The 23,905-nt window shown below is 66.7% G+C and overlaps 2 protein-coding genes and 1 long non-coding RNA gene across 10 annotated transcripts; 2 read left to right on the forward strand and 1 right to left on the reverse strand.

Annotated features, from left to right (window-relative positions):
• Nucleotides 1-4,021: 4,021 nt before the first annotated feature.
• LOC311511725 (BAR/IMD domain-containing adapter protein 2-like) lies at nucleotides 4,022-15,765 on the reverse strand. 8 transcript variants are annotated; one of them, XM_084612547.1, is made up of 14 exons: nucleotides 15,636-15,765; nucleotides 12,805-12,880; nucleotides 12,525-12,611; nucleotides 11,270-11,331; nucleotides 10,805-10,876; nucleotides 10,069-10,206; nucleotides 8,081-8,233; nucleotides 7,402-7,614; nucleotides 6,840-7,077; nucleotides 5,943-6,126; nucleotides 5,584-5,655; nucleotides 5,092-5,266; nucleotides 4,472-4,515; nucleotides 4,022-4,333 (listed from the first exon to the last, which is right to left on the reverse strand). In XM_084612547.1, exons 1-14 carry the CDS (start codon nucleotides 15,681-15,683, stop codon nucleotides 4,261-4,263), a joined length of 1,635 nt encoding a protein of 544 aa, XP_084468673.1. In that variant the 5' UTR covers nucleotides 15,684-15,765; the 3' UTR covers nucleotides 4,022-4,260. The 8 variants fall into 8 exon arrangements, with proteins under 8 accessions (XP_084468673.1, XP_084468675.1, XP_084468674.1 ...); XM_084612549.1 differs by having other exon boundaries at nucleotides 7,456-7,614; nucleotides 12,525-12,614; XM_084612548.1 differs by having other exon boundaries at nucleotides 5,943-6,123; nucleotides 12,525-12,614.
• A 760-nt stretch (nucleotides 15,766-16,525) lies between these two features.
• LOC311511767 lies at nucleotides 16,526-19,098 on the forward strand. Its single transcript, XR_014709337.1, has 3 exons — nucleotides 16,526-16,739; nucleotides 17,601-17,696; nucleotides 18,954-19,098. It is a non-coding gene; the product is annotated as an uncharacterized lncRNA (long non-coding RNA).
• Nucleotides 19,099-19,229: 131 nt separating this feature from the next.
• LOC311511720 (uncharacterized protein) lies at nucleotides 19,230-23,213 on the forward strand. The gene is made up of 2 exons (XM_084612532.1): nucleotides 19,230-21,931; nucleotides 22,859-23,213. Exons 1-2 carry the CDS (start codon nucleotides 19,248-19,250, stop codon nucleotides 23,019-23,021), a joined length of 2,847 nt encoding a protein of 948 aa, XP_084468658.1. The 5' UTR covers nucleotides 19,230-19,247; the 3' UTR covers nucleotides 23,022-23,213.
• Nucleotides 23,214-23,905: the final 692 nt, after the last annotated feature.

Consider the following 23,905-nt stretch of genomic DNA (forward strand, 5'->3'; position numbering starts at 1 on the left):
GGATGGGGAGAGGTACATGGGGGGATGGCGGGGGGGGAGATGGCTGGACAAACAGAGCAGGTAGAAGGGATGAGACGGGCCGGCCATGAGATGCTCCCCCCCCCCCCGTGTGGGGCAGTTCTCCCAGCCACTGGGGGGCAGCACTGCCCCCCCCCAGTTCAGCGAGGACTTGGGGAGGGATTTAAATTAAACTTTATTAATGGTGGGGTCAGAGGCAGCATTGTCCAAGCTACTGAAGGGCTTGCTCCAGCATCATCCCCCCCACCCCAGTGCAGGGCCCGGCCCTCCAGCAGGGGGCGCCAGGGACACACACGGCGCAGGACCCAGCCCCTCCAGCAGGGGGCACCAGGGACGGACACACACACACAGAGCGCAGGGTCTGGCCCCTCCAGCAGGGGGCACCAGGGACACACACAGTGCGCAGGACCCAGCCCCTCCAGCAGGGGGCATCAGGGACAAACACATGGCGCAGGACCCGGCCCCTCCAGCAGGGGGCGCCAGGGACACACACACACACACAGAGCGCAGGACCCGGCCCCTCCAGCAGGGGGCACCAGGGACACACACACACACACAGAGCGCAGGACCCGGCCCCTCCAGCAGGGGGCACCAGGGACACACACAGAGCACAGGAGCCGGCCCCTCCAGCAGGGGGCGCCAGGGACACACACAGAGCACAGGAGCCGGCCCCTCCAGCAGGGGGCGCCAGGGACACACACAGAGCACAGGAGCCGGCCCCTCCAGCAGGGGGCGCCAGGGACAGCCAGACGCACATGCAGTTTAATATCAGTTTAGGTGTAATTCCCACAGTAGCATCAAGGCTCTAACAGCCACCACCCCCCGCCCCAGCTCACAGCCTGGTGCTGCCCCCCTATGTGCCCAGCAGGGGGTGCTGCCCTCCCCCCAGGAGCGGGGGTCATCCATGGTTCCGTTTGATGCAGTTCTGAATACAGCATTCTCCAGCCATAGTCTTGGGGCGGGGGAGAAGAAGAGGGGTTATAGGGCTCAGCACCCCCCCCCAGCTGTGGGGCTAGGAACGGACAAGGCACTTTTCAGGGTGTCATGGGTTGTTCCCACCCCAGGCAACTTGTGTCAGCTGGAGAGGGCTGGACATAGAGCGGGGTGTGCTGGGATGGATGGATAGAGGGGGCAGGGGATGGACAGAGGGGGTGTGGAAGAAGGGATGGATGGATACAAGGGTGTGGGGGATGGATGAATAAGGGAGTAGGGGGGAAGATGGATGGATAGATAGATACAGGGGTGGGGGTGGATGAATAGAGGGGTTGGGGGATGTATGGATAGATACAGGGGTGGGGGATGGATGAATAGATAGAGGGGTTGGGGAGGGATGGATGGATGGATACAGGGGTGGGGGGAAAATGGATGGATGAATAGATAGAGGGGTTGGGGGATGGATGGATAGATACAGGGGTGGGGGGAAGATGGATGGATGAATAGAGGGGTTGGAGGATGGATACAGGGGGGTGGGGATGAATAAGGGAGTGGGGGGAAGATGGATGGATAGATACGGGGTTGGGGGATGAATAGAGGGGTTGGGGGATGGATACAGGGGGTGGGGGATGGATGATTGAGGGAGTGGGGGATGGATGAATTAGGGGGTTGGGGGCAAAGATGGATGGATAGATACAGGGGTGGGGGATGGATGAATAAGGGAGTGGGGGGAAGATGGATAGATAGATACAGGGGTGGGGGATGGATGAATAGATAGAGGGGTTGGGGGAAGATGGATGGATGAATAGATAGAGGGGTTGGGGGATGGATACAGGGGGGTGGGGGATGGATAAATAAGGGGGTGGGGGGGAAAACGGATGGATAGAGACAGGGATGGATGGATAGAGGGGGTGTGGGGCGGAAGACGGAAACATACCTATGATCATATTGATGGATGGCATGAGGAAATGGGAATTTGCTGTAATATTTTTGAGGCCCATGTTTCCCTCTGTGCTTCGCGCTGCTCCCCTGTGGGGGCCGAAGGGTTACAGAGCCGGCGCCATGGGGGTGGGGCCACGGACCGCAGAGGGTGGGGTGAACGGGGTGTTAAAAGGGCAGCTGGAAGCGACCCCGATCGACGGAGGAACCACATAGCCAACGGGCCCCCGCAGAAGAACAGCAGCGCTGGGGCCAACAAAAGGTCCCGCTGGCCCAGTGGCTTGTTGCCACCAGTGGCCAGAGCCTGGTGCGTCACGGAGAAGGAACAGAACAAGGTGTCGCGTAAGCACCCCATCGACCGCTCCTGGCTTCGGGCAGGCAGAGGTTTAGGGACACCCAGAGCCTGGGTTGCCTCCCTGCCCCACCAGTGCTGGACCCACTCTCGAACCCTGTTCAACTTGTGCCCTTCCCAGCATCCCCCGGCAGGGAGTTCCCCAGGTTGACGGGGCTGCCCTTGGTTTGTTTTCAACCTGCTGCTTGGTCATTTCATCCGCTAAGCCCTGGTTCTCGCCTCATGTGAAGGGGTAAATAGCACGTCCCTGTTCCCCAGCTCCATCCCCGTCACGATTTCACAGCCCTCTCTCACATCCCCCCTTCGCCGTCTCTCCCCCAACCTGAACAGTGCCCGTCCTTTTCATCTCTCCTCAGCCAGAAGCTGTGCCAGCCCCACATCATTTCTCTGACCTTCTCCACACCTTTCCCAACGCTAACAGATCTCCTTGGAGCTGGGGCGACCCGAACTGCCTGCCGAATTCAAGGGCTGGGCGCGCCCTCAGTTTATAGAGCGGCATTAGGGTATTGTCGGTCCGATTCTCCCCCCTTTCCTCGTGGTCCCCAGCCTCCTCTTACGTGGCGTTTGCTGCGACCGATCCTGACTCCACCATCTCTGTCTTGGCAACTCTAGAGCCCTTCCTCACGTGGGTACGGCTGGGACAACGGTTTCCCACGTCGCATTTATCAACGCCCCGTCCCCCTGTCTGTGAGATCTTTTGGGGGGCTCTTCACCGGGCGCTTTGGACTTAATGATCCGGAGTCATTTTCTCTCGTCTGCACGTGTTCGCTCAGCGTTCGCCCCTTTTGCCTTTTGCACAGCGCAGACCCCTGGGGGACCCCCCCGCTCGACCGTGCTCCGGTCTGAAAACGGCCCCTTTCCCCTTTGTCTCCTGTCTTTTCACCAGCCACTGCATCACCAGCCCCCTTCCCCCTGGGCCCGGCCTGCTTTGCTTCAGAGCCTTGTCCAAGGACGCTAGACCCACCCGCCCCCTTGGCCACATGTCAGGTGCCCCCCTCGGATTCCAGCCGCTGGGCGAGACAGGGATTTCCCTTCCCCACTGACCCGCCTTCCCCTACCTCTCAGCGCCTTCTGCTCTGCCCTCGAGTTTCACCCCGTGGGCCTGGCATTGATGCTGGGCTTAAAAACCAGCCTCCCATTAGCCACCTGCCCCAGTTACATGTTGGACAATTAACCCCCAAGGAGGGGACGCTCCAGCCTGGAGCCCTGCAGGGACAATGGGCCGAGGCGGCGGTGGGTGGCGAACCTTGGGGCTCCCCACATCCGGGCAGCGCTGCCAGGGGGCACTGCAGAGGGTGAGGGTCTCCCCCCAGTGGCTGGCTTGGGCGGGCCAGCTGGGCAGGGCTCCCGGGAGGAAGCAGGGGGGCTGGAGCCCAGGGGCTCAGTCTCTGAACGGGGGAAGGGCACGGGGCCTGGCACTGACGGGTTGCTCCGAAGGACTGGCGAAAAGCTAGGGCACAGCAGCCCCCCTGGGGGAGCTGGGACCGATGGATAGGTGGGAGGGCAGGGGGGCGGATGTGTGCACAGGAGGACAGACAGATGGATGGGCGCATGGGGGGTAGACAGAGGGGATGGATGTGTGTAGGCGGATGATAGAGGGGTGCACGGGGGGATGGACAGATACACACCTAGCCCATAGAAGTGGTCGCTTTAGGGCAGGCAGAGCCCTCAGGAGGCATTTCTGTCTTGGGGGGCAGCCTCTCCCCCTCCCTTCTCTCTCCCTTCCCCCACCCCCCCACACACTGGCTCCCCAGGGCCCAGCTCCGTTCCTGCCTCCCCCTCCAGGCATCGCCGGCGGGATTCGAACCCCGACCCCCTCCCCTCCCTGGCCGCTGCGCAATACGGGGCCCGGCTTTTGGGATGCTCTTCTGCAAAGCAGCCACTAGAGAGAGCTGCAGGCTGCATTTGGGGGGGAGGCCCCCGCCAGCTCCCGAGTCCTTCCTGAGCGGGGGAGGGGGGGCTCCTGGCATCTCTCCCCCAGGGGGCTGTCGGCGGGCGAGGCGGGCGCCCTCAGGGCCTCACTGGATCAGCGGGGCCGAGCGGTCATTGGTCACAGTCCGCTTCAGCCTGACGTGAGCGAAGGGGTTAGACCTGGGGGGGGAAGGGGGGAGAGAGAGAGAGAGGGCAGGGGTCATGGGGCCTCCATGGCAGTTGTAGGGGGGATAAATCCAGGTGCTAGTTCCCACGGGGGGGGGGATCCTGATGGGTGGGGGGCCTCGCTGCTCTCACCTGGACGGGGAGGAGTTCAGGGGGCTCCCAAATTCGTTCGCTAACTGGGAAGAGGAAGGAGAGAATCACATTAGCCGGAAGGTGAGGTTGGAGGGGGGGGGTTGCAGGGGGCAGGGCACGTGGCAGTCACCAGGCTGGCCCTGCAATACACACACTTGCCCCCAGGTGGCAGCTGGCAAAGGGGCCTGCAGAAGAAATGTGGGGGAGGTTCCTCAGTGGGGCCCCCTTGGTGGCAATTTGGTGGCACTGGACAACCGACCAATTCGCTCCCTGCCTCGGTGCCATGCTGCCGGCCCCCTGCGCCCCCGGCCTGGCTGGCACCCTGGGGGCGGGCAGGCCAAGCGCCACCCACGGAGGGTCATCGAGGCGAAGTGCCCGGCCATTGCAATGGAGCGGCTCAGGAGGCTCCGGTGAGCTACTGCCCCTGGAGGGGTGGCTGGGTGCCGGGGAGGGGAGCGGGGGGGGTCTCAAGGGTTGGGGCACGCTCAAGGCTGGGCAGCAGGCTTCAGGGGGGAGGAGACTGGGGGGAGGAGCTGTGCCCCGAGAGGAGCGGAGGGACCCCAGGTCCAGCAAGTGGCCAGCAGGGGGGCACTCACCTGGAAGCTCCTCCCCCAACTCACCTGTGACAGGTCAGGGTTCATCATGCTGTAGGGGCGCTGGCGGAAGGTGCTGGGGCGGGGGGAGGGGGTGTAGCGCAAGGCGTCCCCCCCATGGCCCCCCTCCGGGCTGGGGGCCACACACCCCGCTTTGTCCAGGGTCCCCGTGCTGCAGCTGTTGAGTTTGCTCAGGGGAAAACTGGGGGGGCAAGGGGGAGGAGAGGTGGGGGTTAAAACGAGGCCCTGGAGCTGCACAGGTCCCCCCAAAATACTTCCCCCCAGCCCCAATCTCCCCCTCTCTGTGCCCCGCATCCTGCCACCAGCTCAGCACCACCCTCTCCCCATCCCGCTCTGCCCCCTCTCGTCCCCCAGCTCAGTACCACTGCCAGCCCCCCATTTCCCCCCATCCCCTCCAAGCCCCCTGCCTCCCCAGTCCCAACCCCAGCCTCCTCCATCTGTCACCCCCTACTCCTCCTCTCCCCTCCCACCACGTGGCACACCCAGCCCCCAGCTCACCTGCCATGGGGTTTCTCAGGGGTCTCGGCAGGGGGGACAGGACGGGTGTACGAGAAGGGGAACCAGCCTTTCCTGGGGGTGGGGGGAGCAGAGGTCAGGCAGGACGGAGACACGCCCAGACCCTCCCCACAAAGGGCGGCTGAGGTCACAGCCCCACAGAGGCTGGCAAGGGCCCCGCTGGGACCCGGATCTGGGACTTAGAACCCAGGAGCCCGGATCCATCATCCCCGGGTCTGGGAGGGGAGTGGGGGCTAGTGGTGAGGGGGGGCTGGGAGCCAGGATTCCTGGGTTCTCTCCCCAGCTGTGGGAGGAGGGGAGGGGAGAGGGCTAATGGTTAACAAGGGGAGGGGAGCACTCACATGTGCGTGGCCTCGTTCTCCCCGTAATGCCAGCCGTCCCGGGCCTCGGCCACCAGCAGCGCAATGACGTCGCCCTCCTGGAAGTTGAGCAGGGTGCTGCTCTCACCGGGTGCGTGGGAGAACACGGCCTGCACCCGGCGCCGCTCGACCCACACCCCACTCCGCGGCAGGGTCCTGTTCTCTGCTGGGGGGTGGGAAAAGGTGGGGAGGTCAGGCTGGGGATTCCTTGCCTTCCTGCCTCTGGAGAGGGGCCAAGAGACTGAGAAAGGGGCACACGGGGGATATATGGTGGGGGTCTTATAGGGGGGCATCGGGTGGGGCTTGGGGTGTCCCAGGGTACACACAAGGAGCCTGGGGGGGCACCAGCGGATAGAGATAAAAGCTGGATTGGGGGGGAGAGGAGAACTCGGGGGGGGGGGGCACGTTGTGTGTAACTGGCCAGGAACCCGCAGAGCCCCCCACACAGCCCCAATCTCCCTCCCAGCCCCGGCCGGGTCAGCCCAGGGTATGAAATCTGAACAAGCCGCTCAGCGCTGGACTGTTAATTGGCTTAGTCTGGGCAAAGTGCCCAGACCTGGGGGGTGGGGGTGGGGCAGTTTCCCCCCAGAATGGGGTCACCCTCCCCCCCCCCAACAACCCCCCACGGAGCCTGCATCATGTGCCAGGGAGGCTGGAAACCAGTGGGGGCTGGGACACCCCCATCTGGGGGCACATGTGAGACGAGCCGGTCAGGCTCAGCTCCAGTAGCAAATGTGTCTGAGCTGGCCAGCTCAGACCAGGGCTGGGCTAGCAGGGGGCTGCGGGTCGGGAGTGAGGGGCACCGGCAGGGCTCGGGGGGGAAGGGGTGGGCTAGCAGGTGCTGCGGGTTGGCAGAGAGGGGCACCGACGGGCACTTACTCAGCGTGGCGAGGCGGGTCTCCGCAGAGGCTTTGCGGGGGATGGGCAGGGTACAGGAGTAGCTGTCGCTGGCCCTGGGCGGCGGGGGGGTCTGCGTGGCTGGTGCGGGCTGTGGGGCCGGCAGGCCTAGCGGGACGGTGAGGGGCTCTCTGGCAGGCGGGGGCCCCAGGTCACGGGAGCCCCGGGTGCGGTGAGAGTCGCCGTTGGGGAGCGGAGTCGCTTCCTGCAGTGAGACGCGCTGCGGAAGGAGAGACGGGGGGCAGGGGGAGGGGCTTTGCTCACTGGGGATCAGGGACACCCACCCAGCTGGGCTTGGGGACCCAGGAGTCCGAGTCACCCTCCCAGGGGCTCTGCCCTTGCAGAATGAACCCAGGAGTCCGGGTCACTGACCTAGCTGGGGATGAGGACCCAGGACACAAGGTCACTGCCAGGGGGACCCTACCCCTCTCCCGTAGTCCCCAAGTCACCATCCCTGTTCGGAAGGGGACCCAGGAGTCCGGGTCTCTCCCGAGGGGCCCCACCCCCTGGCGACAGCGGCCCTCCCCCGTGGGCAGAGACATACGTGGTTGAGGGCCAGCCCCCCACCCCCCAGCAGGGGCGCCAGCTCTGCGGGCACCTCCAGGGGCTGGGGGGCGGGCAGCGGGTCGGAGACGGTGGGCGCGGCGGGGCTGTTGGCCGTCTGCTTCACCAGGGCCAGAGCGCGGTCGGGCAGGCGGGTGGGCTGGACACAGGACTGCTGCCAGCCGGGCAGCTTGGCCCCCAGCAGCTCCTTCACCTGCGGGGTGGGGGGCAGAGATGAGTGAGGGGGGGCGGAATGGGGGGGCCTACACTGCCCCTCGTGCCCCACCCAGGGGACCCCCCACCCTCTACGGGGCTCCCACTCCCCCCCACCCAGCCCACAGCGCGACCCCCAACCAGGGCCCCGTAGGAACTACACCACTCCCCCCTCCGTCCCCCTAACATGGGGCCTGTGGGGGCGGAGGGATACGGGGCGGAAGGATATGGGGAGTGCGTGACCGCACCCCAGCGGGTGGAAGGATACAGAGAGTGCGTGACCTCTCCCCAGTGGGTGGAGGGATACGGGGCGGAAGGATATGGGGTGGAAAGCCCCCTCCCCAGCAGGCGGAGGGATACGGGGCGTGCGGCCCCCTCCCCAGCGGGTGGAAGGATACGGAGCGGAGGGATACGGCGTGTGCGTGCCCCGCCCCTGGGGGCGGAGGGATACGTGGAGGGCGGCTCACCTTGGCGTGGTAGGCACCGAAGTGCTTGGACACAGCGCACTGGCGATCCACCAGGAACGAGTACCGGCGGCGCTCCTCGGTCAGGGCACCCTTGTATCCCTCCGCCACAAAGCAGTCCAGCTCGCTCTGCTTGGCGCTCATCACCTCCACATACTGGGAGCGGGGGGAGAAAAGAGTCCCAAGGGGGTATCAGAGCATGGGGGGGGCTGAATCACCCCTATATCAGACCTCACCACCTCAGAGTTGGGCCTAGATATCAACCCTGCATCTGACCACAGATAATCCCCCCCATATTGGCCTGACACCCCATATCAAACCCCATATAGCCCCCCACATCAGACCCTGACACCCCACATTGGACCCCAAATAACCCCCCACATCAGACTTGGACACCCCATATCAGACCCCAAAACCCCCCCACATCAGACCCTGACACCCCACATTGGACCCCAAATAACACCCCCCATCAGACTTGGACACCCCATATCAGACCCCAAAACCCCCCCACATCAGACCCCAAAACCCTCCCACATCAGACCCTGACACCCCATATTGGACCCCAAATAACCCCCCACATCAGACTTGGACACCCCATATCAGAACCCAACCCCCGCCCCACATCAGACCCTGACACCCCACATTGGACCCCAAATAACACCCCCCATCAGGCCCTGACTGGATTCGGTGGGGGAAGGGTTAACACCCCCCACACACTCCTCTGCCCCCCCTCCCCGTAGCAGGCCCTGGTGGGGGGAAGGGTTACCACCATCCCCCCTTTGCCCGCCCCACTTCCCCCTCCTCCCCCTGGCAGCCTGTAGAATGGGGGCCGTGACCCCGAAGTAATGGTTCCCCAGGCAATGGGTGTCGACAAAGGGGGGCCTTCCGGAGCCAAGGCGGGGAGTGGGCAGGGGGGAGGGGAGGGAGCAGGCGCCTGACATGCTAATGAGGGGGGAGGGGAGTGAGGGGGGGGACCCTTGAGCAGAGGCGAGGGGGGGCAGAGAACTACCGGGGGGGGGGGCCCAGGAGACACTTGCCAGAAACTCTTCCACTCTGCATCCCCCAATTGTGTCTCCTCCCGCCCCCCATGTGGGCGCCCTCCCCAGCGTTCCCCCCCCCCCCCCGTGTGCGTTCCACCCCCCACCCTCCCGAGTCCATCCACCCAAAGCCCCTTATGGAGATTAGGGTCCCAGGCACCAGCTGGCCAAAGAATGTTAAAACCCTTCGGAGCCGCGAGCCCCTCAGGTCCCCGATCCCGCCCGCGCCCCGAGCCACCGTTCCCAAGACAGCAACGCCCGCCTCTGCCCGCCGGGGGCGCCAGAGAGAGCGGGGTGGGGGAGCTCCTGGCCTCCCCCCGCCTCCAGCGGGACATCCTGCTGCGGCTTCCGGCCGGACGTGACGGCCCCGTGTCTCCTGCGGGAGCCTGGCCGATCCCATTGTTTCCCCAAGCTCTGCCCCTAGCTGCCAGGGGCCCCTTGGGGGGCTGAGGGAGAGGGGGGTTGAGGCCTGGGGTCCTTTCTGCCCCCCCCCAAATCAGCCAGCCCTGGAGGTATTGAGGCTTTTGGCCAGTGTCTGTGTGCCCAGGCATGTGCCCGCGGGTGGGTGTGGGTGTCTGTCATGTGTGTACCGTTCGTGACATTCCAGCCCGGGGACACCGTGTGTGCCACGCGTGTTAGCATTTCCCCGTGTTTGAGCGTGTCGGGCTCACGTGTGGGCGTGTTCGGGGCGTCTCCGCTACTGTCTAGCCCGGGCCGAGCACACCACGCGTGCGACTGGGCAGGAACATCACCACGTGGGGGGAAGGGGAGGGTCTCGGCCCTGTGGGGCAGACCCCTATCCCAGACCTTGCTCCCAGATTAAGTGCCCCCCCAACCAGATTTACAATCCCCAGCACCTCCTGGTTCCCACCCCCCTGAGAGCCCCTCCCCCTGCAGTCCCCCCTCCCCTGCACCTCATGGTCCCCCCCACCCCAGCCCTACTCCCCCCCTCACCTGCACCTCGCGGTCCCCATATTTCTGGGGGTTCTTGCTGCTCTGGCATTTCTTGCGCAGTTTCTTCAGCTCAGCTTGACACTTCTCAATGGCCTCCACCTTGGCCCGGTGCTCGCTCTGGTACTTCTTCAGGGTAGCCTGCGGGGGCGCCGGAGAGCGGGGCGGGGGGGGGGGGGGAGTCAGCTCGCCCCAGGGATGGGGCAGGATGGGGGTGGGGAGAGAGGGAACGGGACTTCCCAGGACCCTCAGCAGGGCCAGCTCGGTCTGCGCAGCGCCCGGTATGATAGAGACCCCCCCCCCCACAGATCTCAGTCAGAGCGGTTCTATGCACCGTGATGGGGACCTCCCCCAGTCCCGAGTCACTGGGGGGGGGGGGGGGGGAGTGCGGGTGAGTGCAGTAACCAGTGTGACAGGGACCCCAATCTGTGTCTGAACTTATGAATGGTGCAACTGGAGAAACTGAGGCAGGGAGAGGGCAAACGCCTTTCACGGCCACAATGGGCAGAACCCTTTGGTGGGGGTGGGAAATTGAAAAGGGGAAAATGGGGGGCACATGGGGGGGCTGGGTGGATTGGGGCGCAGGGAGGGGCAGATGCCGGGCTGCGGGGGAGTCAGGGGCACCGGGGTGGGTGCAGGGGGGCTGGCGGGCACGGGGGGAGCAGGAAGGGGCAGGCACCGACCTGGGGGGGCCCTGCAGGGCTGGGGGGGGGGGACCCTATGCTGGGGGGACTCTTACCAGCAGGTACTTGACATCCAGCTCCAGTTTCTGCTCCAGCTGGGCCAGCAGCTCCGAGTGAAAAAGTTTCAGCTACAAGCGGGCGGCGGGGGCACGGGGGGGGGGGGGGGGGCGAGAGGGGGACAGTGAACGAGGGATCCCCTCCCCCTCAGTACATCTCCCCCATGATATCCCCCCCCATGTCATCCCAACCCCCTTGATATCCCCCTCCTCCCCTGGTATCCCACCCCCCCACCCCGGCCTCGGCTGAGAATGCAGGGTCCCATCCCCGCCCCCGACTGTTCTCCGGGAATGAAAAGTTCTGGGTGCAGGGGGGGTCTCGTGGGTGGGGGGGGGACTGAGAAGGCAGCAGGGCTGGATGGGAGGCGCCCCAGGGCTTTGGGGAGGTGGGGAGCTAGCTGGGGAGGGGAACCGATGGAGGGGGGGAAGAGATAACGCGATGGGGGGCGGGAGGGAGATACTCACAGTTTCCTCCAGCTGCACCTGGATCTGCCGATGCACCTCAGCCATCTGGAACAGGGTGTCTCCTGCGGGACGGGGAAACGACAGGTGTGTGTATATGGGGGGGTGGGGGAGCGTTAATCCATCCCATAATCCCCCACGTGGCAAAAGGGCCCATCCCCGTCTGCCCCCCACACCCGAGGCCTCGTGCGCCATTTCCACACGTGTGTGAGCAGGGCCCCCCACCCGTTAACACACATGCCCGGTGCTCACACGCTAGCCGTGGCGAGTGGGGCCGGCTCCCTCCCCCACCGGGTCACACAATGTGGAGGCTCCCCGCGGTCACCCCCACGCTGCCCTACAACTCGCAGTCTGCCCGTTGGTGCACGCCCACCTCCCGGTTCCTGCCCTCTGCGCGCACCCTCACACCCACAACCTGTGCACACCTGCCACGATTTGCACACACACAATCCCCTCTCCAAATTCCCAGACACTCCCCACTGGCTACACCCCCGCACGCCCCTCTTCACACGCTGATCACCAGCCGCACACACCCGCTTGCACCCCCCCCTATTGTGCACACAACCCCCCATGCATGACACATGCCCCTCAGTGTGCACCCCATGGGCCCACGCCCCCAATGTGCCCCATGGCCCCCTCCCCCAGAGGCAGAGGGACACAATCCCCCCTTCAGCCCCCCTCACTCCACCCCACCACCTATTTGAGCCCCCCCCCTCCTCTCAACTCCCCCTTCCCTCCGCCCAGGCAGGTCACACCCTGGGGGAGGGGGAATTTGGGCTCTGGCAGCAAAGTGTGTGTGGGGGTTGAAAGGTGTGTGGGGGGAGCTGGCCCCCCAGGCCGTGAAGGGTTAAAACTGGAACCTTGGGCGGGGGGGGGGGGTTGCTAGGCAAGGCGAAGGGAGAGGAAAGGGGATGGCTGGGCCTTGAGCTATGGTAGTGGGGGGGGGGGCATTTCTCAGGACACATATCTCCCCCCACCCCCAGTCTGCAAGGCTGGCCCAGCCCCGGACAGGGGAGGGGAGACAGGAGGAAATCACAGCTTCCAGCAAGAAAACAGCAGCTTCCTGCAGCAGGAAGTCCCCAGCACGGAGACCTGGGGGGTGGGGTGGGATGCCAGGGGCGATGGGCCCATAGTTCTGATCCAGGCGGGCAGGGAGGAGGCACGACACCGGGGTAGATGGGCCTGTGGGTCTGACCTGGAGCAGACGGCCCAGCCCTCTCCCCCCGCCCCACAGCCATGTCCCCCAGGTATCACCTACCCAGTTCCTTGGACCCTTGGCTGTCGCTGGCCAATTCCCCCAGCTTCACCAGGGCGTCGAAATAACCCTTGGCCGCTACGGTCACCCCTGCTGGGACAGAGAGAGCAGGAGGGAGTGAATGACACGGGGCCTTTCCCCTCTAGGGGGTGCCGGCTCCCACCCGGCCCTAGGGCAGGGACCGGCTGGCACAGGGGAGCAGGGAATGGGGCATGGGGCCTTTCCCCTCTGGGGGGCGCTGGCTGGATGGGCTGGGGAGGTCCGTGGGAAAATCGCAGTTTACCTGAGAGCGCTCGTTGGTAACTCTTCCCCATTGTGACAAAACTCCTCAGGCCGGGGTTGAACTGGTCCAGAATCACCTGCACCAAACAGAGTGGTGATCACAGCTCGTGCTGTCACCAGGCGCTGGGATGTGGCCCCTCTGGGGTGGGGCGCAAGGGCTGGGTATACAGGGACCCCTCGCCTGGTGCTGGGATGCAACCCCTCTGGGGTGGGGCGCGGGGGTTGGGTATCCTGGGTGGGGGGGTGGCACAGGATTTACATTGCACTTGCATCTGAAGAAGTGGGGTATTCACCACAAAAGCTTAGGCCCAAATAAATCTGTTCGTCTTTAAGGTGCCAGCGGGCTCCTCGTTTTTGAAGATTTACATTGTTAGACACCAAGGTATTATATTCCTAAGCAAAGTGACACTTGGAGGGGTGAGTGGGAGGCTAGGAGGAGGAGCGAGGAACGGATCTGGGGAGTGTGTGGAGAGGGATGGATGGGGATGGACGGAGGAGCACATATAGGGATGGACAGATGGACAGGTGGGTGGAGGGGTGAGTGTGGGGATGGACAGGTGGGTGAATGGATGGATAGAGGGACAAATGAGGAGCTGTGTGGGCATGGATGGATAGAAGGGTGGAGGTACAGATGGATAGAGGGATGGATGGACGCATAGAGGGGTGGACGGACGGATGGAGAGAAGGATGTGTGTGAAGATGGATGGACAGATGGATGATGTGAGGGGGGGACAGACACCGTACTGAGCCCCAGGACTCTGGCACCCCTAATCCCCAGCAGGCGGCAGACGGGGGCCAGCTGAGGGCCGATCAGCACCAGGCCCAGCCCAGCAGGAGGGCGGCTGGCTGGGCGAAGGCCCCCGGGCGCTGGGCTGCGGCCGACTGCCCACCCTTCCCCGCCCGGCGCACGGGAGCCCAGCACCAGCTCAGCCCGGATCAGTCGGCTCAGCCCGATGGCTTTGGGGTCAGCGGGTCGGGCGCAAAGACACTGTCCCCCGGGGCGGGGTGGTGGAGCCAGGACCCCTGGGTTCTCTCTCTGTCTCGGGGAGGGGAGGGGGAGGACTAGTGCTTAGAGCGGGGGGCAGAGAGGCTGGGAGCCAGGACTCCTGGGTTCCCAAGCAACCCTACAATGGTAAAGCAGCCTACAATAATGAAGCAGGACATGTAGCTATCGCTAGACATGTAGACACGGACAGATGGACTGATACCCCTCATGGAAACACTGGAGCCAGAGGGGTGTAGCCGGGGGGCCCTGAGCTGGGGCTGTTCCCTGGCCCCCAGGCCCTGTGGGGGGAGGATCCAAGAGGCATCTGGAGCCCAGCCCGATTTCTCTCGGCTCCCACAGGCTGTTTCCCCGGGAACGAGTTAGCCTTTTAAAAGAATCTGATCCAGCCAGAAATTGCAGTCCCCCCCTGCCCCCGCACATTTAATCCCCAGTCAGCTGGGACAGGGGGCTGGGAATCCACACAAGATGCAGCCCCCCCGCAACAGTGCTCTGCACCCTGGCCCTTTGGGGGGGTCACATCCCATCCTGGGGGGGACCCCCGATTGGGGGCTGCATGGAGGGGAATGGAACGAGGGGTCCCAGGGCCGGAGCCGTGGCTGGCATAACTGGGGGGAGGACAGAGTGATTAGATTGGGGGATGGAGAGGTGCAGACAGGGATGGAAGGGTGCATGGGAGGAGGGATGGATGGATAGAAAGGAGCCGAGACCCCAGCGCCCGACCCTCCCCACTGATGCCAGATGAACCCCTCAGCGACATGGGCAGGAAACCATCCCCCCGACCCCCTCCCGCGCCCCAGCATTTGCGGGTTCATTTTTCCCCTTCGCTCCCTGCTGAGCAGGAACCAGTCCAAGCTCCCGGGGGAATCCTCCGGGCGGAGCTGGGTGACTGAGATCAGAACCTGGCCCCGCTGCAAACAGGGGTGACTCCGGATTGACCCTGAGAGGGAGCTGGGATCAGAACCCGGTGCCATTGCAATCAGGGTTCACTCTGGATTGACACCAGAGGGTCTGAGATCAGAATCCGGCCGCGCTGCAATCAGGGGTGACTCCAGTTTGACGCTGGGATCAGAACCTGGCCCTGTTGCAATCAGGGGTGACTCCAGATTGACCCCACCCCCTCAGGGCTGCCCCATGGGCTGGGGTTAAAACCCATAGCCCCAGAAAGAGCCAGAAGCTGAGGGGACCAGACCCTGGCAACCGACCCATCCCCATCGCTCAGTGGAAGTCTGGGTGAGCGGCAGGGCCCCCAGCACCCCAACCCCCACGGGGAGGCGGAGCAAACGGGGGACAACGGAATCTCAGGCCCCCCACCCCCTCAGGCCCCACTCCCCCCTCACCATCTACCTCCACACATGCACCCTCCACCGCAACCCCCCTCCCCAAAACACTTCCCCAGACGCTTCCCTGCCAGGCTAACAAAGGGGCTCCAGACTCCAGGGGGTGGGGGGGAGTATAGAGAAAAGCTCCAGGCCAGGGAGATGGAGGGAATGCGGGGGGGGGGGGTATGGCCGGGGCCAGGGAGTAGAATAACTGCGCAGGCAAGGGGGCGCAGAGGAGGCGGGGGGAGCAGGGAAGGGACTAGAGGAGTGGGGGGGGGGGACCGACGGGGGGAGCAGGGAAGGGACCGGCGCGGAGGGGGGGGGCGGGAGCCGGCGGTGGAGCAGGGAAGGTGCCGGGAAGGGACCGGCAGGGGGGACCCGGAGGGGGAAACTGGTGGGGGGAGCAGAGAAGGGACCTGCAAGGGGGGGGAGCCGGCGGGAGGAGGAGAGAAGGGACCGGCGGGGGAAGGGGGGAGACCGGCGGGGGGGGGGGCCGGCAGGGCTCACCCTGTAGACACTCTCCGTGAGCCGGTTGACCTCGTCCGAGCGGGACATGCTGGCGCCGGGGACCGGCCGGGAGCTGGGACGCAGCGAGCCCCGAGGCAGGGACCGGAGGGCGGGGTGGGCAGCACCAGCGGGTGGGGGAGGGCGGAGTTGGGGCTGGGGGGCCAGGGGCTGGGGAATGGGGGGGGCAGAGTTTATGGGGGAGGTGTGGGAGGGATTCTAGGAGGGGGAGGAGGAGTTGCGGGGAAGAGGGGGCTTCTGGGGGGCGGGGTGCTGCGGGGGAGGAGTTATGGGGGGTGCGGTGGGGGGGCCACTGAGAGAGACAGACAGGAAAAGGTCCTGCCAAAACGCCAGCCTGAAAATAAACTTTCCAGCCAATCAGGAGTCGCCCGTGACCGCCCCATCCTTCCCCTCCCCTCGAAATCTGGGCCACTTTAGCATGAATGGGCGTGGCCTCTTTGGCTCATTTCCATATTTAAAGAGACAGGCTAACGCGCCCCCTCCCCCCCCACCCCGTGAAATACGCCCCGCCCCGGACGAGGCGCGTTGGCTTCACTGGAACCAGCTCCATAGTTGGACCCAGCGGCGCTGGGCTGCGGGGAGCGGGGAGGGGGGCTCTGCAGGGGGCGCTGGGCTGCGGGGAGGGGGGCTCTGCAGGGGGCGCTGGTGAGCGGGGTGGGGGGGTAGTAGGGGGCGCTGGGCTGCGGGCTCTGCAGGGGGCGCTGATCTGCGGGGAGCGGGGCGGGGGAGCAGCAGGGGGCGCTGGGCTGTGGGGAGCGGGGCGGGGGGGCTCTGCAGGGGGCGCTCTGCCTTCTAAGTACTAAGGTCAGTGGCCAAATATGAATGGTCATTGTAACATATGTCTCAGATGTGCAATGGGGACTGGGGGTCAGGAGTGACGGGCACCACCAGGACTGGGGTGGGGGAGCCCAGGGCTGGGCTGGCAGGGGGCTGCGGGTCGGGAGTGAGGGGCACGGGCAGGGCTCTGCCCTCACCCTCTCTTCCCCCATCTCCACTCCCTGGGTTCCCTGACCCGGTTCCAGACGCCAAGACGTGTCTGCTGAAGCCTCCACTTCCCTGGATTCCTGGTGCCCACCTCACCCCCAGGTCTGCGTGACCCCGCCCCCCGGACCTGGCGTTAGCAGCATCTCCCCTCCCTCTCCCCCCCGGGGCTGGCTGGGCTCCCAGGCACGTCCACGGTGCTCTGGGCTTCCCGTTCCCATGGGACTGCGGCCAGCATCTCTCCGGCACCGCAATCTCACAGCCCGGATTTGGATGGTCTCGGGCTCAGCCCGGAACCTGGGCTCAGACTGCCCCCTGCTGCCCACCCCCTGCCACTGCAGCTCCCCAGCAGTCAGGGTTGGCCTCAATGCCCCAGCATGGTGCGAGGGGCCACTGGGCTGAAGGGAGCAGGGCAGGGGGCTCAGCAGGGGGCGCTGGGTTGCGGGGAGCGGGGCGGGGGACTCAGCGGGGGGCGCTGGGCTGAGGGGAGCAGGGCGGGTGGCTCAGCAGGGGGCGCTGGGTTGCGGGGAGCGGGGCGGGGGGCTCAGCGGGGGGCGCTGGGCTGCGGGGAGCGGGGCGGGGGGCTCAGCGGGGGGCGCTGGGCTGCGGGGAGCGGGGCGGGGAGCGGGGCGGGGGGCGCTGGGCTGAGGGGAGCGGGGCGGGGGGCTCAGCGGGGGGCGCTGGGCTGCGGGGAGCGGGGCGGGGGGCTCAGCGGGGGGCGCTGGGCTGCGGGGAGCGGGGCCGGGGGCTCAGCGGGGGGCGCTGGGCTGCGGGGAGCAGGGCGGGGGGCTCTGCAGGGGGCGCAGGGCTGCGGGGAGCGGGGCGGGGGGCAGCAGGGCGGGGAGAGGCTCAGTGGGGGTCAGTGACCCCTGTGGGGGAGGGCGCCCCCTTTTGCACACCCTGCGCATACGCCTGGGTGCTGCAATTTCCGCAGCAAGTTTCTGATGGTGTCGGCGCGTTGCACAGGGAGGAAGTAGCGGCCAGCGACGCCCGGAGACAAGTTTTGACTCATCCCAGGAGTCGGGACAGGTGGTGCCGAAAGTCTGAGCTCTGAGACAGCAGGTGAGAGAGAGGCAGGAGGCTGCGGGTCGGGAGTGAGGGGCACCAGCAGAGCTGGGGGGGGGGCTGAGGGGGGGCAGGAGCTCAGGGCTGGGCTAGCAGGGGGCTGCGGGTCGGGAGTGAGGGGCACCAGCAGAGCTGGGGGGGGGGGCTGGGGGGGGGCAGGAGCTCAGGGCTGGGCTAGCAGGGGGCTGCGGGTCGGGAGTGAGGGGCACCAGCCAAGTTGGGGGTCTGGTCACATAGACATCCCCCCTCCCACCATGCACTTGCAGGCCCCTAGATGCCCCCAATCCCCCCGGCAGCCCTCAGCAAGGATGGGACAGCTTCAACCCAGACCACGAAGGCCCCTGGGGAGCCCATCCCCCAGCTGAGACCCCCCCCCCGACTCACTCCCCCCGACGGCATCCCGGCTGACAGTGTCCCTCGGGGTGCTGGGTCAGAGCCCTGGCGGCGGGGGGGGGGGGGGGGTGGCGGCAGTGGGGGGGGGGGGTGGCGGCTCAGTTCCCAGAGCTGGTTTCATTTGCAACCACAAGAAAGGTAGAGCGAAGAGTGGCGGGGGGGGGGATCAGCAGCTGCGATTTCCTGCCACTAGGGGGCACAATTGCATCCAAAGACCCCACCCCCCCCCCGAACCCCTCCAGCCTGGCCAGGAGGCAGCCATTATCTATGCCCCCCCCCCCAACAGCCCCTGCTCTGGGACCGGATGGGAGCCGGTGCCCCCTAGAGGGAAAGGCCCCGTGCCCCATTCCCCACTCGCCTGAGCCAGCCAGTCCCCGCCCTGGGGCGGCTGCCAATACTGCCCCTGCTTAGCCCGGATTTAAGCCCTTTCCGGTCATTAGCTCCCTGAGTCCACGGACCTCCGGGCTGCAGAGCGAATTTCCTGTGCCCGGCTTTGCAGAAGGGAAGTGAAATGGAGAAATTACGTCTGACCCCGTGAGGTCACATACAGTTGGTGTTAGCTGAGGGAACAGGACCCAGTCCCCCTCTAACCACTAGCCCACCCCTCCTCTCCCTGAGCTGGGGAGAGAACCCAGGAGTCCGGGCTCCCAGCCTCCCCCCTCTAATCACTAGACCCCACTCTCCTCCCTGAGCTGGGGAGAGAACCCAGGAGTCCGGGCTTCCAGCCTCCCCCCTCTAATCACTAGACCCCACTCTCCTCCCTGAGCTGGGGAGAGAACCCAGGAGTCCGGGCTTCCAGCCCCCCCCCCCCACAACTCTAACCACTAGTGACAGGAGTGCAATTTGTTTTTCTCGTTGCAGGTGTCTGTGTGCCGGGTCGCTCGGCTCAGCCCCAGCCGGGGGCAGGAAACGGGGGCTCTTTTAAGGCGCCTGCCATCGGATTGGGGAGGCAATCCTTGGGAGTGGGGGGGGGGTGTAGCTAGAAGCCCCGGCCCCAGGTCACTCGCTGCCGGGAGTGGGTGGAGGTCACTGGGTGCGGGGGTCAGCGGGTGGGGTGGGGGGCGTAAGCGGGGCGTGTTCTGTGCTGTGCCAGTCCCAGGCGTGCACACACACAACCAGCAGAGGGCAGCACACACAGCCCCCCCCCCCCCCGCCATGCCCCTGGCCCTGCCCCTCTGGCTCCTTGCAGCCGTCCTCTGTGCCCGCCATGCCAGCGCCTTCGGCTTTGCCTGGTGCCAGCTGCCCTACGAGCTGCCAGGCTACGCCAGCTGCGCCGGGCACGGCATCACCCAGCTGGGCCCGGCCATCGCCCCGCTGCCCAACTCCACCCTCTGGCTCAACGCCTCCCAGAACGCCCTGCAGGACCTGGCGCCCGCCACCTTCGCCCACCTGCCCCGCCTGCGGGAGCTGCGGCTCGACCTCAACCGCCTCCGCGCCCTGCAGATCGGCGCCTTCCAGGGCCTGCAGGAGCTGGAGCTGCTGGACCTCAGCCAGAACCGGCTGGTGGCCCTGGGCCCCGCGGCGCTGGCGGGGCTGACGGGCCTGCGGGTCCTGCTTCTGAGGGGCAACGCCCTGGCCGCCCTCCACCCTGCCGCCCTGGCGGCCCAGCCCGGTCTGCAGGAGCTCCATCTGCCCCACAATCGGCTCTCCCGGCTCCAGGAGGTGGCCGCGGTCGCCAGCGGCTTGGCCAACCTCTCCCTCCTCGACCTGGACTCCAACCGGATCTCCGCCCCGTGCCCTGGGCCCGGCCTGCTCTCTATGCCCTTCCTGCGGGACCTCAACCTGCGGAATAACAGCATCGCCTGGCTGGACCTCGCCCACTGCTCCCTGCCCGGCCTGCGCTCTCTCAACCTGACCCACAACAACATGAGTCGGCTGGAGGCCGCTTCCTTCGGCGCCGTGCCCGGCCTGGAGGAGCTGAGTTTGGACGAAAACCCCCTCAACATCTCCTACCTCCTGGGCCTGCCGCTGCCCAACCTCACAGCCCTGCACTGGTCCAGCATGCGCCCGGTGCTGGACGCGGACCTCGGGCTGGCCTGCCAGGTCTTGGGGAGCCTGCCGGCGCTGACCACCCTGGACATCAAACACTCCAAGCTCCCGCCGTCCCGGCTGGGCCAACTGGGCGCTTGCACCAACCTGACCTGGCTGGACCTGTCCACCACCCCGCTGAGCCAGCTGGAGGGGGGCGTCTTCCGCTCGTTCCCCCGCCTGGAGTCCCTCTCGCTGGACAAGTGCAAGGTCAAGCGGCTGAAGCAGAGTGCCTGGGGCGGGTCGCTGCCCTGGCTCCGGGTCCTCGTCCTGCGACGCAACCACCTCACCAAGCTGGAAGACCGCGTCTTCCGGCCCCTCGGCAGCTTGGCCCACCTGGACCTGTCCAGGAACCGCCTGACCTACGTCTACAAGGGGTCCTTTCTGGGCATGACCTCCCTGAGGACCTTGCTTCTGCAGGGCTGCCAGCTGGCGGCCGTCACCCGCGACACCTTCGCCTACACCCGCAAGCTGGAGACCCTGGACCTGAGCGACAACAACCTCCAGTACATCAAGACCTCTGCCTTCCTGAGCCTCCACCGTCTCCGCACCCTGCTGCTCTCCGGCAACCGCATCCTCACCCTCCAGAAAGGGGCCTTCAAGGGCCTCACCTCCCTCCGCCACCTCTCGCTGGCCCAGAACGGCCTCTACAAACTCTCCCAGGGCTCCTTCCTGGGCCTGAAGGCCCTGGAGACCCTGGACCTCAGCCGCAACCGCCTCCTGGCCTACTGCAAGTACGACTCGCCTGCCCCCTTTGCCGGCCTGCCGGCCCTGCGGGGCCTGGATCTCAGCTCGCAGGAGGCCCGGCCCCCCGTCCGGCTGCCCTCCAATCTCTTCCAAGGGCTGGGGAACCTCCAGGAGCTCAGCCTGAGGGACAACCCCAGCGGCGTCTTCCTCAACCTCTCGCTGGCTCCCTTGGCCAGCCTCCACTCCCTGGATCTCTCCGACATCTACCCGGGCCGGGAAGGGCTCTTCAGCCTCCGCCCGGGGCTCTTCCGAGGCCTGGGCGGCCTGCGGCGGCTCCGGCTGGACGGCAGCTCCCTCCGGGACCTGCCCGGCGAGGTCTTCTCCAGCCTGGCCTCCCTGGAGTGGCTCTCGCTGCGGGAGAACGGGCTGCGGAACGTGAGCCGGGCCCCGCTGGCCCACCTGCCCGCGCTGCGCTACCTGGACGTGGCCGGCAACCCCTTGGCCTGCTCCTGCGAGAACGCCTGGTTCCAGAACTGGTCGGCGGCGGAGCCGGGGGTCCAGGTGGCCCTGCTGGGCTCCTACCTCTGCCTGGGGCCCGGCGTGAGCCAGGGGCTCTTCCAAGCCCACGATCTCGCCTTCTGCTGGGCGGACCTGGGCGCGGTCTTCTTCGCGGGGTCGTTCGCCGCCACCTTCCTGGCGCTGGCGGGGTCCCTGGCCGGGGCCAAGCTGGGCTGGACCCTACGCTACGGCTACTACCTGCTGCGGGCCTGGGGCCGGGGCCGGCTGCGGCGGGGCCGGCGGGGCTACCAGTACGACGCCTACGTCTCCTGCTGCCCCGAGGACGAGGCCTGGGCGGTGCGCACGCTGCTGGCCAAGCTGGAGGAGGAAGGGCGGCCCCGGCTCCGGCTCTGCTTCGGGCCCCGCGACTTCGCCCCCGGGGCCTATTACCTGGACAACGTGCAGCAGGGCGTGAGCAGCAGCCGCAAGGCCCTGTGCCTGCTGAGTGCCCGTGCCCTGGAGAGTGAGTGGTGCTCGCTGGAGATCCAGCTGGCTTGCGCCCGCACCTACGACCAGGGCCACGACCCGCTGGTCGTCGTCTTCCTCGAGGACATCCCCAACTACCGGTGAGGCTCCCCCGGCGGGGGGCGCGCGGCTAGCCTGGCCCCGCCTCTCCCAGCTGGGGGCGCTGTGGGGAGCCGGGAGGGGGGAGCTGGCTGCGGGGGGAGCTCCCGGGGGCGCTGTGGGGAGTGGGAAGGGGGTTGGCTGCGGGGGGAGCTCCCGGGGGTGCTGTGGGAAATAGGGGGGAGCTGGCTGTGGGGGGAGCTCCCGGGGGCGCTGTGGGGAGTGGGAGGGGGGTTGGCTGCGGGGGGAGCTCCCGGGGGTGCTGTGGGGAACAGGGGGAGCTGGCTGTGGGGGGAGCTCCCGGGGGTGCTGTGGGGAGCCGTGGGGGGGGGCTGGCAGGAGGGGGAGCTCCTGGGGGCGTGTGGGGAACGGGTGGGGTGCTGGCTGCGGGGGGAGCTGTGGGGAGTGGGAGAGAGCTGGCTGCGGGGGGAGCTCCCGGGGGAGCTGTGAGGAGCCGGGGCGGGGGGGTGCTGGCTGTGGGGGGAGCTCCCGGGGGCGCTGTGGGGAACGGGAGGGAGCTGGTTGTGGGGGGAGCTCCTGGGAGCGCTGTGGGGATCCAGGGGGGGCGCCGGCTGCGGGGAGAGCTCCCGTGGGCGCCGTGGGGAGCAGGAGGGGGCACTGGCTGCGGGGGGAGCTCCTGTGGGCACCATGGGGAGCGGGAGGGGCACTGGCTGTGGGGGGAGCTCCCGGTGGCGCTGTGGGGAGCGGGAGGGGGGCTGGCTGCGGGGGGAGCACCTGCGGGCGCCGTGGGGAGCGGGGGGGGCGCTGGCCTTGGGGAGCAGGAGGGTGAGCGCTGGCTGCGGGGGGAGCTCCCGGGGGTACTCTGGGGAGCAGGAAGGGGGCTGGCTGTGGGGGGAGCTCCTGGGGGCGCCGTGGGGAGCGGGTGCCATGGGCCCTGGGGCTCAGATCTCGGCCTCTTGCCCCTGCAGCCTCTCCCCCTACCACCGCCTGCGGAGGCTGGTGAAGCAGGGCAGCTACCTGCACTGGCCGGAGCAGCCCGAGGCCCAGGATGTCTTCTGGACCCAGCTGCGGGAGGCCCTGGGGGCCAGCGAGGAAGCCGGGGGGATGGCGCAGTTCAACCTGGCCGAGTAACCCCAGCTGTAACCCAGAGAGAACCACACCCCAGCCTCTGCAGCCGGTGCAGTCTGAGACTCCCCCTCAGCCTGGAGCGGTACGAGGACGATGACACAGCGGCGTGCGGGGCTTGTTCCAGCCAGCAGGAGGCAGCGACCCCCACCACAATGTATGTAGGCGCTCTACAGAATAAAGCTGGATTGTTTCCTGTGTTATAGCCAACAGCCCATGGCTTGGGGGGGGCACGGGGGGAGGGCTTAACTGGCCCATGGCCCCCTGGTGCAAATCTGGACTACCTCCAGTGCAGTCAGGGGTGACTCCGGATTGACTCCAGGGGGCTGAGAGCAGAACCCGACCCTGTCCCCCGTGCAGTCAGGTGTGACTCCGGATCGACCCTGGGATAGCAGAGATCAGAACCCGGTGCTGTCCCCACTGCAATCGGGGTGACTCCGGATTGACTCCAGGGGGCTGAGAGCAGAACCCGACCCTGCCCCCTGTGCAGTCAGGGGTGACTCCGGATCGACCCTGGGATAGCAGAGATCAGAACCCGGTGCCGTCCCCACTGCAATCGGGGTGACAATGGATCGACCCCAGGGGGCTGAGATCAGAACCCGACCCTGCCCCCTGTGCAGTCAGGGGTGACTCCGGATCGACCCTGGGATAGCAGAGATCAGAATCCGGTGCCGTCCCCACTGCAATCGGGGTGACAATGGATCGACCCCAGGGGGCTGAGATCAGAACCCGACCCTGCCCCCTGTGCAGTCAGGGGTGACTCCGGATCGACCCTGGGATAGCAGAGATCAGAACCCGGTGCCGTCCCCACTGCAGTCAGGGGTGACTCCAGATCGATCCCCGGGAAGCTGCGCTTGAGTCTGGGCGTGCACCCCCTCCCGCGCCGTGCT

Source organism: Lepidochelys olivacea (assembly GCF_965140295.1).
Source record: "Lepidochelys olivacea isolate rLepOli2 genome assembly, chromosome: 23".
In the NCBI taxonomy this organism is placed as follows: Eukaryota; Metazoa; Chordata; order Testudines; family Cheloniidae; genus Lepidochelys; species Lepidochelys olivacea.